Raw genomic sequence first — 16,703 nt, 5'->3', positions numbered from 1 at the left:
CTTCAGCACTGAGTGTTTGAACATTCCTTTGTCCTCTTCGGAAATAAGAGCTCATACGAGATCCTCCAGAGCCTCTTAGCACATTGACTTCAGCTGCTGCTGAAGCTATTTCCATTTTAAGTTCAAGTTGCTCCTTTTTCTTTCTTAGTTCTTCCCTTTTCTTTCTTAGCTGCTGCACTAGCGCTTTCAATATTGCGAGTGGCACAACCGGTCCCCAATGGACAAGCACGCTCACGTTCTTAGAACTATCTTATTGCGGTCAAAAGAAATTATGCTCTCCTAACTCTCACCCCCTCTCTCCGTGAACTGTCAACCTCTGTGAACTGTCAACCAATGTGCCAATGTGACGGGCGTTGCTTGGACAGCGCCTTACCCGCGTGAGAGCCACTGTAACAAACAACAGTTGATCGTAGCCCTGAGACCCTGCGTGCGACTAAGGTAAACCATCAGCGCACGGACAGGACACAACAGGTGAAGGCTCGCTTCCAACTCACTAGCGTGAGGAGGAGGGTGAAATGCCTGGAGCACAATATCCCTGGAGCGATAAGAGCTCCGGATATCCCTTGGCACAAAGGCCGGATTAGGCCTCAGAGTCGCACTGTTATCGGCCTGAATAGACAGGCACTCTGACCGCACCAAGAGAGCACACAGCTCACCCACGCGTTTAGTGGAGGTGATGGCCAGAAGGCACGTGGTCTTGAAAGACAGAGCACATTCCACAGGCTTGAGACGCTGTGTGCCAAGCAGGAAACGTCTCACGAGAGGGTGGCTGAACGGTGTTCTGCCCTCCACTCTCCAACCATACGCCACATCCCTGCGTAAACCACGGTAGTGGACGGAGCGCGTGCGTTCTGGATGGTGTTAACCACAGTAGAGTTAAGACGCATCCCCTCCAGATTCACTCTTTCAGCAGCCAAGCCATTAGAGGCTGCCCCAGAACAGGAGGCAGAACAGTGTTCCGTGTGCCTGAGAGAGGGCCCGCGGTGACCACAGAACAGGCCACGGCGGGGCCACCAAGAGCTGGATCAGGGCCGGGAACCACACAGCTGTGCCCCGGTCTGGCGCAACCAGGATCAAAGTCCTGCGCTCCTGACGTACCCACTCCCAACAGCTGAGCTATCAGGTGTATGGGGGGGAACGCGTACAGAATCCCAGGCAGCCACGGGGACATCCAGAAGGCATCCACTCCCAGAGAGGGGTTGTCCTTTCGACTGCCGAGAACCACAGAGGGCACTGGTAGGACTATCTGCTTGCAAACAGGTCCTCCGCGGCCTCCCCGAATCGGTCCCAGACCTGCCTGACTACTCGTCTGGGTGGGGACCGCCCCGCGACATTACATCTGCACCCACATTCTCCCTACCGGGGATGTGGAGAGCCCTCAGGCTGCGCAGATTGAGAGACGCCCATAGCCAGAGTTCGACCGCCGCCCGGTGGAGACGGGGGGACCGTACTCCTCCCTGTCTGTTGATATACGACGCCGACGTCGTGCTGTCCGTCCTGATCAGAACATGCTCGCCCATCACATGACGGCCGAGCTGTTCGAGGACTAGACGCACTGCCTTCAATTCCAACACATTGATATGTAGTGCAGACCGGGTAGCATGGTCTTGCCAGCTGCCCCCTACTGCGTCGGTCCGACACGTCCCCCCCATCCCGTGAGGGAGGCATCGTGAAGACCGTGACGTGTGATAGCCTGCTGCCCATGGAGACCCTGCTGGTGAGGGCCCCAGGCGCCCCCAGAGGGCGAGGTCCCCCAGTACTGACATGGGAACCTTCAGCTGCTTCCACTTGCCTCTCACAGGGTCTATTTTCATATTTCCTGTGAGGAGGGAAGATCGGGATGTGAAAATATGCATCCTTCAGGTCTATGGAGGTGAACCAGTCTCCCACTCTGCCAGCGCATAACAGGTGTTTGACGGTCAACATTCTGAACCTTCCATGGGACAGGTCCAGTATGGGTCTGACACCCCCCCGATTTCTCGGGCACCAGAAAATATCGGGAGTAAACGCCACTCATCACGTCCTCCCATGGGACCACGACGATGGCTTGCTTTGCCACCAGAGAACGAATCTCTTCGGCCAGAGCTGTCACTGCCGCGGACTCTGACAATAGAGTCTGTACCAAACCCCAAAAACGGAGGGTGGGGGTGTGCAAACTGTAACACAAGCCCCGCCCTCAGCGTTCTCTCCATCCACGCCAACATATGGCACTTCTGTAGCCATACGTGGTAAAAATTAGGGATGTCCGATATTATCGGCCGACCGATATTATCGGCCGATATCGGCAGTAAAATGTGATATCGGAAAATATCGGTATCGGTTTAAAAACAAAAAAAAACAATAACAATATTTGTTATATATATATCCAGTGAAATTATTAGTTACCTGAAATTATTCAGTTTTTTGGACGGGGAAACCCTGCATATATCGGTATCGGTTGATATCGGTTGATATCGGTATCGGAAATTAAGAGTTGGACAATATCGGAATATCGGTATCGGTAAAAAAGCCAATATCGAGCATCCCTAGTAAAAATCCCAAAGCGCCCCCGCCGCCAACTGGCGCTGGTCCGCTAATAATCGTAGATAGGTGACCCGGTCCCTCCCGCTGTGCATTGCAAACCCTGGTTTCGCCAACCGCGCAAATATTTTAAAAGATTGAAAAATAGAGCTGATGGCGGATCTATTTGAGGCATGGGGGTGGTGCAGAGAGGGTCGTATCCTCCTGGTCATCATCACGGGACGTCCACCACTCTGGTCATCACATATTGACCAAGCTGCAAAGTCGTAACTCATCATAATTTTCACCTAGAAAGTTGTTTATGAACCTATCCCTTACTTTAACCATATTCTTAACCAACCTAACCTAAACATTTAATAAAAAAAAAGCAGTGTTGAAAGTCTGTTGAAACTACCCTGACAGTCTACTGGTGGTAGGTTGACAGACTGCTGATAAGATGCGGGCAGTCTACGACTTTCAGAATAAAGTGTGACAGAAGAAATTAATGTTGATGAATGCTGTGGGTAGCAAAGGATGTTAAAGTCAAGGAATCTGTCTCATGACCTTTGTCACATGTCATACCCTGCTCTCTGTCTATTCTCAACCCCCAAATACACAGTAGACCGTGGACCCCCCCCCCCCCCCCCCGATATGATTTTGAGTCAAGGACCCCCATCTGAGAGGATCTTTGTTGTTATATATGATTTGCTCCATCTCCGTCACTAGTAGACAGTATAGAGAGCAGTATAAGGCGACAGTGGCTCAGCAGGTAGAGCGGTTGTCTGGTCATCAGAAGGTTCCTGGTTCAATTCTGTACTCTATCAGAAACCCCTAGGTGTAATAGCTACTGAGAGGGGTGGGGGGGGTTCTGAGGGTGAGGAGAAGAAGCTGATCCTTTTCTCTTTCCTTTCTCGAGTACATGAAAGTTATTCTCGTCGACCCCTTCCTGACCTTTCACTTTCCTTTCGCACTAGCACTAGCTTGTCCCATGTGGCTACACTGTTTATCTAGAGACACGCCCTCTTCAGTCTCTCTCAGTGTGTACACACGCAGGGTAGATAGGTAGTCGTATTCTCTCTCTGTATCCCTGCTGGATCTTAACACTGGACTTCAGTCGGCGGTTGTTTTCTCTCCTTTCTTTCTCAGTGTAAGTACAGTACATCTGCTCGGAGGGTAATGGACACTTCTGGTTATTGGTTATTTTGTTGCTTAGAGATGCACTAAGTTAAGTTTTAGAAGATTAGAAATGAGGACCATGTAGACCCGCACATTTTACCCTGTTGGTTGGGAACACTTTAAAAAACATGGTTATTGGATAACCAGGCATGTGGCCATAACAACTAGCCCTGCCACTTCCAGCCTCTCGAGCCTTGATCTCTATGTGCCTGTTAGTCTGTGTGTTACTTTGTGTGTGTTAGTAGTTAATTAGTAGTGTGTGTTACTTAATGTATGTGTTATATCACCATTGATTAACATCACATACTCGTTGTCGGTACATGTATCAATGGAACATGATATGAAACTGTAGCTAAAAGTAACAATTGTATTATCCCATCCTATTCTGTATTTTCCCCACTTTGCCAATAGAGAATTGTGTATTTAATAAGCCTTAACCACTTTTAACTATGCTGTTATAATATAATTATGCTCTTAAAATGTCTAAAATGTCTCTCTCCATTAAGTTTTTACCTGGCATTTAACCTTTTGCCTAGGGACTGCAGTTGAAAACTATAGCTAGCACTGGCATATCTACAGTGGTTGTATATTACTGTTAGTGTTGAATAATGTGCACTGTCCCTATTCAAATAAACTTAATAAAAGAAAAACGAATAAACATGTAGTTTAGTGGCTGAGTCTACAAAGGACCTTGTTGCCGGACTGTCTAGATTCAACCACTATTCCAATTAGGGCTGGGCGATTTTGATGGTGTTTTGAACAGTATTTGTATTTTGTTTTTCAGTACAAATTACAATTTGATATGACATCCGTTTTATGTTTTCATTTCTATATCTCCTCCCTCTCTCTCTCCTCCCTCTCTCTCCTCCATCCCTCTATCTCCCTCTCTCTCCCCTCTCTCCTCCCCCCTCTCTCTCTCTCTTCTCCTTCTCCCTCTCCCCCCCCCTCTCTCCTCTCTCTCCTCCTTCTCCCTCTCTCTCCTCCCTCTCTCCTCACCCCTCTCTCCTCCCTCCCTCCCTCTATCTCCTCTATCTCCTCCCTCTATCTCCTCTCCCTCTCTCTCCCTCTCTCTCTCTCCTCAGTGTGTGTACATCCTGTACGTTGTGTGAACCATGTAGCTTCTCACATGACCCCAGTCACAACCTGGTGCGGGCGAGGACTCCTCTCTCTATACCTGAGCACGGATCACCTGCCCCTGACCACAGCAGGTAGGAGAGGGAGGGAGAGAGAGAGAGAGAGAGAGAGGCTGGTATCTCTCTATACCTGAGCATAGAGCACTTGCCTCCGACCACAGCTAGTAGAGCTTACTATGGTAACAACTACTGAAATGTTTAAATATTCAACATGTTTTTGTCTTTATCTTCTGTATGCTTATGATTCTTTTTAATTTGTTTCACTAAGGATCTAAGGATAATTCATGTTTAGAGTGATGTGTATGTTATGGAAATTGCGATAATGTGTGTGTGTGTGTGTACTAGGGATGCTCCAACAAATGTGTCTAATGGAATAAATCAATTCTATCTCTATAATGTTTGTCCAGTTTTCCCAAAGTCTATACTGTTATTGGCAGCGAAAGAGTGTTTTGTATTGGTGCATCCCTTATGTATATGTAGCTGTACATATTCTGTACCTGTCTGTTCTGTACCTATTCTGGTACCTGTTCTGTACCTGTTCACCATCATATCTCCCTGCCCCTCCCCCTCCTGCCCAGGTTCTACCGGCGCGGTGATAGAAGCTTCCGGAAGGCGGAGAAACAGCGTTTAAAGGCGGAGAAACGTCAGCTCAAAGCTGAGGTCAAAGAGATCAGGAAGCAGCTGAGGATGGAGAGGCGGGGCATACAGTGGAGCTCCGCCCACCGAGAAGGAAGCTCCTCCCCTGTCCTGTTGCAGCCCCGTGCTACCCAGCACAGCAGCCCAGAGTAGGTGACAGCCTGTGTCAGCCATGGTTTACGCCTTTGTCCCTATAATTATGGTGGTTTACACCTATAATTGTAACAAAACAGAACAAAAGTTGGGGTTGTGATGCCCCTTTTGTATAGTACGTGGTTGTGGTACAAGGGATGGGTACCGAATTCTGTACTTTTTTCCCTTTTTTCTTTTCATGTCAACGTTCACACGCACAATATATGCTTACCTAGGATTTGACTTGATTCAACAACAAAGCAGTCGGAGCAATGGCAAGCCGAAAACTGTCGAAATTGTAGTTATTTGAAGTTTGGATTTTTTTTTTGACTGAGGTAGGTAAATTAAATTTCTTGAGACTAAAGTACAGAAAAAAAGGTACCGTTGGGTACCGGTATCGATTCACAGGTACCGGTACCGGTACCGTATCGGTTCAAATGTGAAAGGTACCCATCCCAAGGTACAATACATCACTTTACAGTAGCCTTATTCCATAGTATTAACATGTGTTAGTTTGATGGCAATTTTCTTCAAAACATGCTTTGGTGACATTTAATATTTGATAAAGGTAGCTCACTTAACTCTTTCTGCGTCAAACCCGACTTTACTCAGGTTTTGTCGCCAACCATTGAGCGCCAAACCCGACTATACTCAGGTTTTGATCCTTTGATATTTGTGGGGCCACTTTAGTGTGGGGAGTGTCTGCAAGAACTCCCCCTCGGAGGGAATCAGGACAGAGCAAACCTATTGTTTCCCGTATACATGAGTATACACATACACAAGCAGGGGAGGAAACTAACTTTTTGGCTTACCAGCCAACTGGCGAGTAGATGATTTTTTTTACCAGCCAAACTGATTTTTTACCAGCCAAAAATAAATCGCTAATTGTGATAATTACTTCTTTGTATGTCTTCGTCTAAATTGATTTTCAATCATAGTAATAATAATCACACCGTGTCTCTATTCTTTAAAATATTTATTAGCATAAAACATTAATAAGTGTCTCTACTCTCCACAATATTAGCATACAACATGTATTAATCACACTGTCTCTACTCTACTCCCTTGTCATATCCTAAAATATTAGGATATCACATATTAACATGAAAGAGGGAACTATTCTGGACTGGGTTGGGCTGAACTGGGCTGTGAAAGATGCTGGGCTGGACTGGGTTGGGCTGAACTAGGCAGTGAAAGATGCTGGGCTGGACTGGGTTGGGCTGAACTGGGCCGTGAAAGATGCTGGGCTGGACTGGGTTGGGCTGAACTAGGCAGTGAAAGATGCTGGGCTGGGTTGGGCTGAACTAGGCAGTGAAAGATGCTGGGCTGGGTTGGGCTGAACTAGGCAGTGAAAGATGCTGGGCTGGACTGGGCTGGTCTAGGTTGGACTGGGTTGGTCTAGGTTGGGTTGGACTGGGTTGGGCTGGTCTAGGTTGGACTGGGTTGGGCTGGTCTAGGTTGGACTGGGTTGGGCTGGTCTAGGTTGGACTGGGTTGGACTGGTCTAGGTTGGGCCGTTGGACTGGTTTGGGCTGGTCTAGGTTGGACTGGGCTGGGCAGTGAAAGAACCAAGCATTTCACTGTAATGTAATAGCTAAATAAAACAACTTGAACTTGACTTGTTACATTTGCACTCTGGTTGGATACCAAACGTATTCGGGTTGTACTGTACTTGTGCTGTATGATGACAATACATTGGAACAGAATCTCATGACAAGTTGACAACGCTAGGGGTTCAGCAGGTGTATTCTGAATGCCAAGTGTATGACAACATCACCGTTGTGAAGGGCATATGGGCGAGTGGTGATATGGGGGGAAACCCGGTAATAATAAAATGTCACTCGGCTGCATTTAAGCAAAGCCGCTCAGTATAGTCCACTATGTTGAATGCGCGTTATGGTAGCTTGATGCTAGGTAGCTAGCCGGCTAATGATGGTTAGCCTCACGTCCACTTGTCATTCTCATCCGACTCGAAGGAGAACGTCGTGTGCTGTTGTTCGTCCCCATGTCAGACCGCACTGATATCCGAAAGCGACGACTCTACATGCAATTATTTTCATCCACAATGTGTTTTTGTCTAAGTGTGTCTACGTTGTCAAGCCGGTGACAGGAGTTTGTAGGTCTGCGCGCAGTGATCTGTCCACTTCCCCTAGATGCGCGACATCTTCTAGAAAACGAGTGTTCATTGGAGGAGCTTAGAGCGCATCTGTACAACGATGATGTTCATTGGTTATGGTCGGATTATTATGAGGCACAAATGGGAAGAATCAAGGGGGGAGTCATATTTCGGCTTGTGCCAGTGAGCGAATCAGCAGATTGCAGAATGATTTTTTGTTTTGTTTTGTAATTACTAGTACTCGCCAGACTGGCGAGTGCTCTTCATGAATCACTCGCCAAACGTAAAAAATACTCGCATTTGGCGAGTAAAGAGGCCTAATTTCCTCCCCTGTACACAAGTAATTGCGATTGCGACGGGATCACTGGGATTATTCTTTTTGGAGTACCTTCTGGCTAAGGTAAGGTCTATTCTATGTCTATTTTACCTAACCTAAAACATGTTTTTGTACCGATCACAGTTTCGGGGTAAGACGACCCCCCCCCCCCCCCCCTCCCCCTTTGATGATTTTGTGAAGACACATATGTATATGGTATATACCTTTGATTTGGAAGTATTTGTTTCAGGCGAGCAACCCGAGCGAGCATACTGCATATAACGCGTAATATCTCTCGATCTATGAAATTATTTTGGAAAGGGGCGATATTTAGCGTGTAATAGCGCACAAACTAAAGTATGTCGAAATGTACTGGTTTGTCAATGTTGGACTATAAACAATGCCTGTCAAATGAGTCATACTATTGTCTCCATAGCTATAATACAGAATTGATTGATTGAAAACTTTATTAACAGATTGCAGAATGGGTACAGTACAGTACAGCTAAATACATACAATTGTTAAGGGGATGCAGACCAGAGAAAGACTTTCGTCTTGTTTACATCAGGGTCCCCCATTTTCAATTCATCATAACATAATTATATGACATACATGACATACAGATAGACAGTACTGTTACATCTATACATTTATGACATACCAGATTTGCAAATACAGTACTGTTTGTGATACGAAAAGAGTCCAGAAAAGAGAGTATATACATTTGACGTAGAAACTGTACATTGGAGGAGGTTGGGTAGGTGGGGGGGGGGGGGTGGGGGGGACTGTACATTGGAGGTGGTTGGGTGGTTGGGTGGGTGGGGGGGGGGGGGGGGGGGTTGGGGTAGGAGGGGTTGGTGGGGGACACTGTACAACTGACCATACTTGGTCATTTACTGTACAACTGGGTTAGGACATTTACAGGGGCCAGTTTCGAATTGCAGTCTCCCGTAGATGTCTTTTGAGAGTGTTTTTGAAAGTGGGTAGTGATTCACATTCCTTTACAGCTTTGGGTAGGGCGTTCCACATTGATGTGGCATAATTGCAAAACGTGTTTAGTCCCTTGTTTGAGCCGAATCTGGGTTTAACATGATTCGTGGAGCTCCCTCTGGTGTTGTGATCGTGGTATTCACTGACCTTTGGGAAGTATTTTGACATGTACATGGGTACCTTGGTCGTGTAGTGTATCTTGTATACCAGGCCCATTGCAAGTTGCTGTACTCTGTCATCTACTCTAAGCCATCCTAGGTTGTCAAAGTGGGCAGGGGTGAGGTGGGTTCTAGGAGTAAGGTCAAGCAGTACTAGTCTGACCAGTTTGTTTTGAGATGTTTGTAATTTTGTTTTTAGCGCCTTTGAGGTGCTTTGGTACCATGAGGTGCAAGCATAGTCGTAGTACCCTTGAATGAGTGCTCCTGCCAGAGTCTTCAGGGTATTCTTGTTTACCAGTGAGGAGATCCGGTACAAGAATCGTGTTCGTTGGTTGACTTTTTTTATTACATTGGATGCCATTTTGTCACAGGAAGGGTCACGATGGGTCCGCAAACATTGCGAAAATGGTCAATAACGCTGGCGCCATTGAGTAGAGATGAGAAAACAGCGTGGCGGTCAATGAGTTAATGGTCTGATATAGGGCTGGGCGATATGGAAAAAAATCATATCGCGATAACGATATGATAATGTTATCATATTTCTCGATATCGATGAAGTATGAATTTTTTTTATTTTTTTTAATTTTTTTTAACAACAGATGTATGTTTATTTTGCAGCAATTCTTTGTCATTGCCGCCATCTTTAGTGTTACATCCCCTCACACTCCAGTTCTCAGGCTGCAGCTGGTTTAAAAGCGAAAGTAAACCGGCTTCTCTGCTGGCTGTGGCTCCAGGGGAGTTGAACAGTTCTGGCTCTGCTAGTTTATTTTCGATCTTTTGGCGCTTTTTTGGTGGACAAACCACCGCACATGTGCACCGTGACTCGTGACTGGAGTCTAGTTCTGCTAGCACACATAGCCTACTGTGTACAGACGGTTTCAAACTGTATTTTAAATTAGAAAGCAAACAAAACAAATGGACAAGAGAAAAATAAATCTCAATTTGGTCAGTATTGTCATTTGGACAAGCAAAGCCATTACTTTAAGTTGCAGGCAAGAAAGACAAGTCTGTCCACTGTCTCTGGTTTTAAAACTGCCCTGTTGCAGGTAAAAAAAAAAGAAAAAAAAAAAAAGATATCGATTATTAAAATATATCGCGATATTTATCGTTATCGTTATATCGCCCAGCCCTAGTCTGATATGTTTTTTCTCTTGTCCTCTTTCCAACAGTATATACAACTCTAAATGCCTGAATATGGTAAAGCAAGTCTCACAAAATTAAAGCCAGACATGTAATCGAAAACAAAACATTTCCAGACCAGAATGTGCGCAGAGTAAACAATCAATAGGATGAAGTTTCATTAACCCGTTCACTACCACACTACAGAATGTTACCCTTTCAGTTTATCCGTCTGTAGTGTGGTAGTGAAAGGGTTAACCTTCTGTAGTGTGGTTGTGAAAGGGTTAACCCCTTGTCGTGTGGCAGTGAAAGGGTCGACCTTCTGTATTGTCGCCATGAAAGGGTTAACCCTTTGGTAGTGAAGGGGTTAAAACATACTAGTACTTTGGGCCCCACCAGGCCGGTGGCACATCTCCCTTGTCACATGTATGAAACCCTGTGTTCCGCTCCTCAGGCGCCCAAAGCGGCCCTGTCCCCTGGTGGTTCCTGCCATGACGGCTCTCTTCCTGGATGAGAACCTTCCGGATGGAACCAGACTGAGACCAGGAACCAAGTTCATTAAGTACTGGAAGATGAGGAACACAGGGACTGTCAGCTGGGGTGCTGCTACCAAGGTAGAGATGATGATGTCGGAGACAAAACATTAGACTCAGAGATAATGATGTCAGAGACAAAACATGAGACTCAGAGATAATGATGTCAGAGACAAAACATGAGACTCAGAGATGATGATGTCGGAGACAAAACATTAGACTCAGAGATGATGATGTCAGAGACAAAACATTAGACTCTGAGATGATGATGTCAGAGACAAAACATGAGACTCAGAGATGATGATGTCAGAGACAAAACATTAGACTCGAAGATGATGATGTCAGAGACAAAATATGAGACTCAGAGATGATGATGTCAGAGACAAAACATTAGACTCAGATATGATGATGTCAGAGACAAACCATGAAACTCAGAGATGATGTCGGAGACAAAACATGAGACTCAGAGATAATGATGTCAGACAACATGCGACTCAGAGATGATCATGTCGGAGACAAAACATGAGACTCAGAGATGATGATGTCAGAGACAAAACATTAGACTCAGATATGATGATGTCAGAGACAAAACATTAGACTCAAAGATGATGATGTCAGAGACAAAACATTAGGCTCAGAGATGATGATGTCAGAGACATCATGAGACTCATAGATGATGATGTCAGAGACAAAACATTAGACTCAGAGATGATGATGTTGGAGACAAAACATTAGACTCAGATATGATTATGTCAGAGACAAAACATTAGACTCTGATATGATCATGTCAGAGACAAAACATTAGGCTCAGAGATGATGATGTCAGAGACAAAACATTAGGCTCAGAGATGATGATGTCAGAGACAACACATGAGACTCAGAGATGATGATGTCAGAGACAAAACATTAGGCTCCGAGATGATGACTTGTGTTATAGACAAAACATTAGGGTACTATCTAAGTACTATCTAGTACTAGTAGGGGTGTAAATATTTTTACCCCACTTCGATTCGATTACGATTCTTCAGGCAACCATTCAATGCATCATGAAATCTCTTCATTTGACCACGATTCGATGCGATTTGATTCATTTTCGATCAGTTAATTCCCCCAAAAGAAAGTTATACACAAATGTGGCTGGGGGAACTGCGTTATTTTTTTCCGTAGCCGCATTTCTGGCAGACGCTCTCTGATTGGCCACTGACTGACGCTCTCTGATTGGCCACTGACATGTTTGCCCAACGCGTGACAAGCTGTGTCTTTGCCCATTTCCGCGTCGAACAGCCTGCAAACTACCTGGCGTTCTATCGCCATGCTCTAAGACAAACTCTAACCTTAACCAACTTCGAAAGAGTGCATAAGCTTAACCGTCGAAAGAACTTGCCGTCACGCTCTAAGACAAACTCTAACTCTAACCTTAACCAACTTCGAAAGAGTGCTTAAGCTTAACCAGTGTAGAAACAGGCGTCGGCCAATCAGAGAGCGTCTTGCCAGAAATGCGGCTACGGAAAAAAATAACGCGGGGGAACTGATTCACTCAGCATGAATATAGGTCAATAATACAGGTGTAAATATTTGACCCCACAACAATTCGATTCGATTACGATTCTTCAAGGCAACGATTCAATGCATTATGAAATCTCTTGACCATGATTCGATTCGATGCAATTCGACCTTAGGATCGATGCATTGCGATGCATTGATGCATTGTTACACCCCTACTATCTAGTGTTCCAGATTAAGACTAACACCAACTGCTTTGTTTTCATCCCTCTCTCTGTTTTGTTGGTCTGTTTTGTCTGTCTCTGTGTCTCTGTCTGTCTCTCTCTGTCTGTCTCTGTCTCCCTCTGTCTCTGTCTGTCTGTCTGTCTCTGTCTCCATCTGTCTGTCTCCGTCTGTCTGTCTCCATCTGTCTGTCTCTGTCTGTCTCTGTCTGTCTGTCTCCGTCTGTCTGTCTCTGTCTCTCTGTCTCTGTCTCCGTCTGTCTGTCTGCAGCTGAAGTTCATGTGGGGGAACCTGGCTGTGGGCTCTGGGGACCGCGGCTGGAGAGAAGTCTCTGTTCCCTTCCTCCAACCAGGGACAGGTGAGATGAGATGAGATACAATTAGATGTGTATGAGATGGAGATGGGAAGGAAATGAGTTGCAATGAGAGAAAATACAATGAGGTAAGATGAGATGAGATGAGAGTGAGAATAGGGTTGGGCATTGTCCATCGAATTGGCATATGACGATGTCCACAGTGTTAGATTTCGATCAATCAGCCAGTATCACCTCTTCATCTGTTGGCTCGTGTAGTTTTTGCGTTGTGTTTATTTCTCCGTGGCTTCTCATACTGGCTGTACAATCTTTGTCATTCCCCTTTAATGCAATCCGTAATCATAATAATTCACCACCTTCATAAGAATTCGACACTTGACAGCGTAATACCTTTCTCGGAAAACGTTGTTTATTCCATAAACAAACGCCTCGTACAAGGTGTAAACCAGTTCTGTATTGTCCTTGAAAAGTATTTGGGAAGAAACTAAGTTCATTATTCTAATGATCTCCTGTTACCCCGCTCGGTGGTCGTCGCGGCCTTGTCGTAGCCAACAACCATATCTGCTAGCCGAAGCTAGTGATGATGTGTCACTCCACTCCCCCACCCAGCGAGGGTGGAGAGGGATGAAAGTCTCTGATCAATGCGTGCGCTCTTCGGTGTGGTTCGTATTCAGGTCTAACTGTACCCGGAAGAAAACTCGCATTATATTATCTTCACCATAGCAACGACAGGCCCGGCCCCTCTTCTTGTTGCCATGTGACGCGCTGTCATGGCAACTGCTGTTCACCGCTGTTCACCCTTCACACACATTAACGTCTGTTTCTAGTGGTGTCAAACTCTCTCTCTCTCTCTGACCATTCTGCTAATGCAATACTTATCAAGATGACGAATGACCTTGGAGCTCCCACCCTGCTCGCTGTGGAGACACACTGCCTGTAAACACACTCTCTCTCTTCTCGTCTGTGTTCTCAGATGCCTATAAGCAGTGCTGTCATTATATACAGTTTGTTTACATTATATACACTGAAAAACCTTGAGATCCTTCAACAGTGAAGCATCACAATGGATTGTTGCTGGGGGGGGGGGGGGGGGGGTGCGTCTTATGGGCTACTCCTATAAAAGATAATTTTTTATATACTTTCTTTATATATATATATATATATATATATATATATATATATATATATATATACACACAGTATATATATACTTATGTACTGTATGTGTATGTATGTTGGATATTAATTACTATTTAAATCTTTTCCACATTTGAGTCCATTCACAGCCCATCCTCACCTTCTCATAATGGTCTTCATAAAAGATATTTTTAAATACTAGTCATAGTGATGTAACTGCAGAATATACCAGTGAATAAAAATATAAAATAAATCACAATGTTGGGCTCCGTGTTCGATGACTGTCGGCCAAACCCTAATTGAGAATGAGCATGAAATTAGGTTATTAGAAGATTAGATGAGATTGAAACCGAGGTGAGATGTCATGAGGATGAGTTTAAATGAGAGATTAGACGCCATGACATGAGGACGAGTTGAATGACATCCCACCTGCCGTTTCAACTAGTGATGGGAATTATGGCTCTTTGAAGGGAGCTGAGTCTTTTGGCTTCGTTCCTTTACAAGCGCCGTTCAAAATATCCTGGGGACAGGACCATATCCAACCATTTCACCAATTTGTTCTTACATTAAAAAATGTGATTGTAAATTAATCATGCTTGTTGCAATGGTTGCAATTTCAGATACAAGGAAACTCAGTATTTTGCGCTTGAATAGGGAGGTGTAGTGGTTACGTCAATGTTGTTTCCGGCCGGTCCACCTCGCTTGAAATTGCAATGTATTTCCAATGGACACATTTCTAAATTGTCTCGTAAAGCATGAACATTGACATGGTGTACCTTTCTGTGTATTCATCCACAATATTTAGCTCAACATGAAACAATTTGCAATTAATCGTAAAATAATTACGTATAATTTTATTTCAACCAAAAATGCTTAAACAATAATGTTAGTGATAGAAGGGAACTCATTTTGTGCAAAAATGGAAAGCTTGCGGGGCGGCTAAGTGGCGCAGTGGGCAAGGCGCTCGCCACTAGTGCAGGAGATGCTGGGTTCGAGCCCAGCTCTCTGCATTCCTACCAGCTTGGCTGGTCGTTCATACTAACACAATTGGCAGTGTTAGGGGTGGGAAAGCTGGTGGGTGGGTCCTGGTCGTTGTAAACAGCGACTCCTACAGTTCGGTCGGGGCGCCTGCTCAGCGAGGAAAGGATCTAAGGGGGGTAGTGTGATCCTTCCACACATTACACATTATTGAGAGTCCGCGCTGCCAGGTGAAAAGAAGCGGTTGATTGGCTACACATGTGTCGGAGGAAGCATGTGATAGCCTCCACTCTCACAGACCGACCGTAGGGGGTAGGTGCGCAGCGACCAGGAAGGGGATTGGGAATTGGCATAACGACTAACATTGGGATGGGAGGAAAAAGGAGGGGGGAAAAGTTCCAAAAAAAAAAAGGGAAAGCTTGCCAATGTTCATGAGGCAGAATTATTACAATAGCCGATAATACATTTTCCCAATGATAAAAATGAGTGAAGTGAATGATACAATGTTGCAGTTTTTGGAATTCCACCCACTGTATGAAACGGCTCCCACACAAAGTATGACTCGGTTCCCTTTGTTCGTACCAAAGAGCTGTTCAAAATAATCAAATCGTTTGTGAACGTCACATCACTAGTTCCAACCAAACCCACCTGATTTGCCTTGATGATGATGAAGCCTTGTGTGTGTAGGTTGATAATTATAATAATAACTGTATTTGTATAGCACCTTTCATATGAGAATTGCAGCTCAAAGTGCTTCACAGCAGTAAAAAAACAGGCATAAAATGAGCACAAAATTGGCAGATCAATGCATAAAGTGCAAACATATAAAACAAGCATAAAATCGATAGCAGCAAAATAGTGGTAAGGCATAGAACATCAAATCACATCGTTTTTCACATTAGGATCTAACATCCCAATAGGCCTCTTTGTTTACGGTTTGATTATATGGTAGTTTTAAAATAGACAGTGATAAAACGAGTAAAATAGAATAGGCAGAGAAAAATAGTGCAGTGCAATAAAATAGTTAGTCAAATAGAATAGACAGAGTAAAATGATGCAATAGTGCAGTGCAATAGAATAGTTCAATAAAATAGCCCTCATTTACAGTATCATAATCACAGTGTTGATGTAATGAGTCTAGGTGGCACAACAGAGGAGTGCATGATTGATTGATTGATTGATTTAATTGATGGATTAAAAACACACAACAAGGATCCAAAGGATAACATGAGAGAGTAAGACCCTTATTTCCATCATGGTCCCAGGGCTATTGGGCCACAACAAAAACGAACATGACAAGTCAATGACACAAAACACATACATTAAAGCATTAGAAAACCAACCTATAGCAAAAATTGTATATCACACAATAACTTTAAAATACTCTTAATACTTTTGAGTTTCAGTTCTAAATGACAGTGCATAAGATGAATGATAAATGATGAAGCCTGGCTGTGTGTGCAGGTGGGTGTGGTGAGCGTGGTGCTGTGTGCCCCCGGGTGGAAGGCTCCTACACCTCACACTGGCGTCTGGCCCACGGCGGGGAACAGTTCGGCCCGCGCGTCTGGTGCAGCATCGTGGTGGATCCACTGGCCCCGGCTGCCGTGATGGCTGATGGGATACTGGTGTCACCCTGCGTTACTCCACAGGTAGGAGGGAGGGATTGGTGAAGGCAGAGAGGGAAAGGATGGATGGATGGAGACAGGGAAGGGATGGATGGAGGGAGGCAGGGAGGGAAAGGAT

General features: G+C 44.9%; 2 protein-coding genes across 2 annotated transcripts in view; both read left to right on the top strand.

The window, feature by feature from the left end:
• LOC311241011 (histone H3.2) overlaps positions 1-16,703 on the top strand; it is a gene marked incomplete at its 3' end in the record, with an annotated part of 340,183 nt that overhangs the window by 171,428 nt on the left and 152,052 nt on the right. The gene's annotated exons all lie outside the window — the stretch shown is intronic.
• LOC311240909 (next to BRCA1 gene 1 protein-like) overlaps positions 1-16,703 on the top strand; it is a 66,601-nt gene that overhangs the window by 27,059 nt on the left and 22,839 nt on the right. Inside the window, 7 exon segments of the mRNA XM_084329521.1 lie at positions 4,758-4,883; positions 5,387-5,593; positions 10,729-10,888; positions 12,803-12,883; positions 12,885-12,890; positions 16,425-16,455; positions 16,458-16,609. Of these exon segments, the coding sequence (XP_084185647.1) occupies positions 4,758-4,883; positions 5,387-5,593; positions 10,729-10,888; positions 12,803-12,883; positions 12,885-12,890; positions 16,425-16,455; positions 16,458-16,609 (763 nt within the window).

The sequence above is a fragment of the Notolepis coatsorum genome (genome assembly GCF_963971535.1).
Source record: "Notolepis coatsorum genome assembly, chromosome: 14".
In the NCBI taxonomy this organism is placed as follows: domain Eukaryota; kingdom Metazoa; phylum Chordata; class Actinopteri; order Aulopiformes; family Paralepididae; genus Notolepis; species Notolepis coatsorum.
Note: the sequence above shows the minus strand (reverse complement) of the source record. Positions and strands in the feature narration are given on the sequence as shown.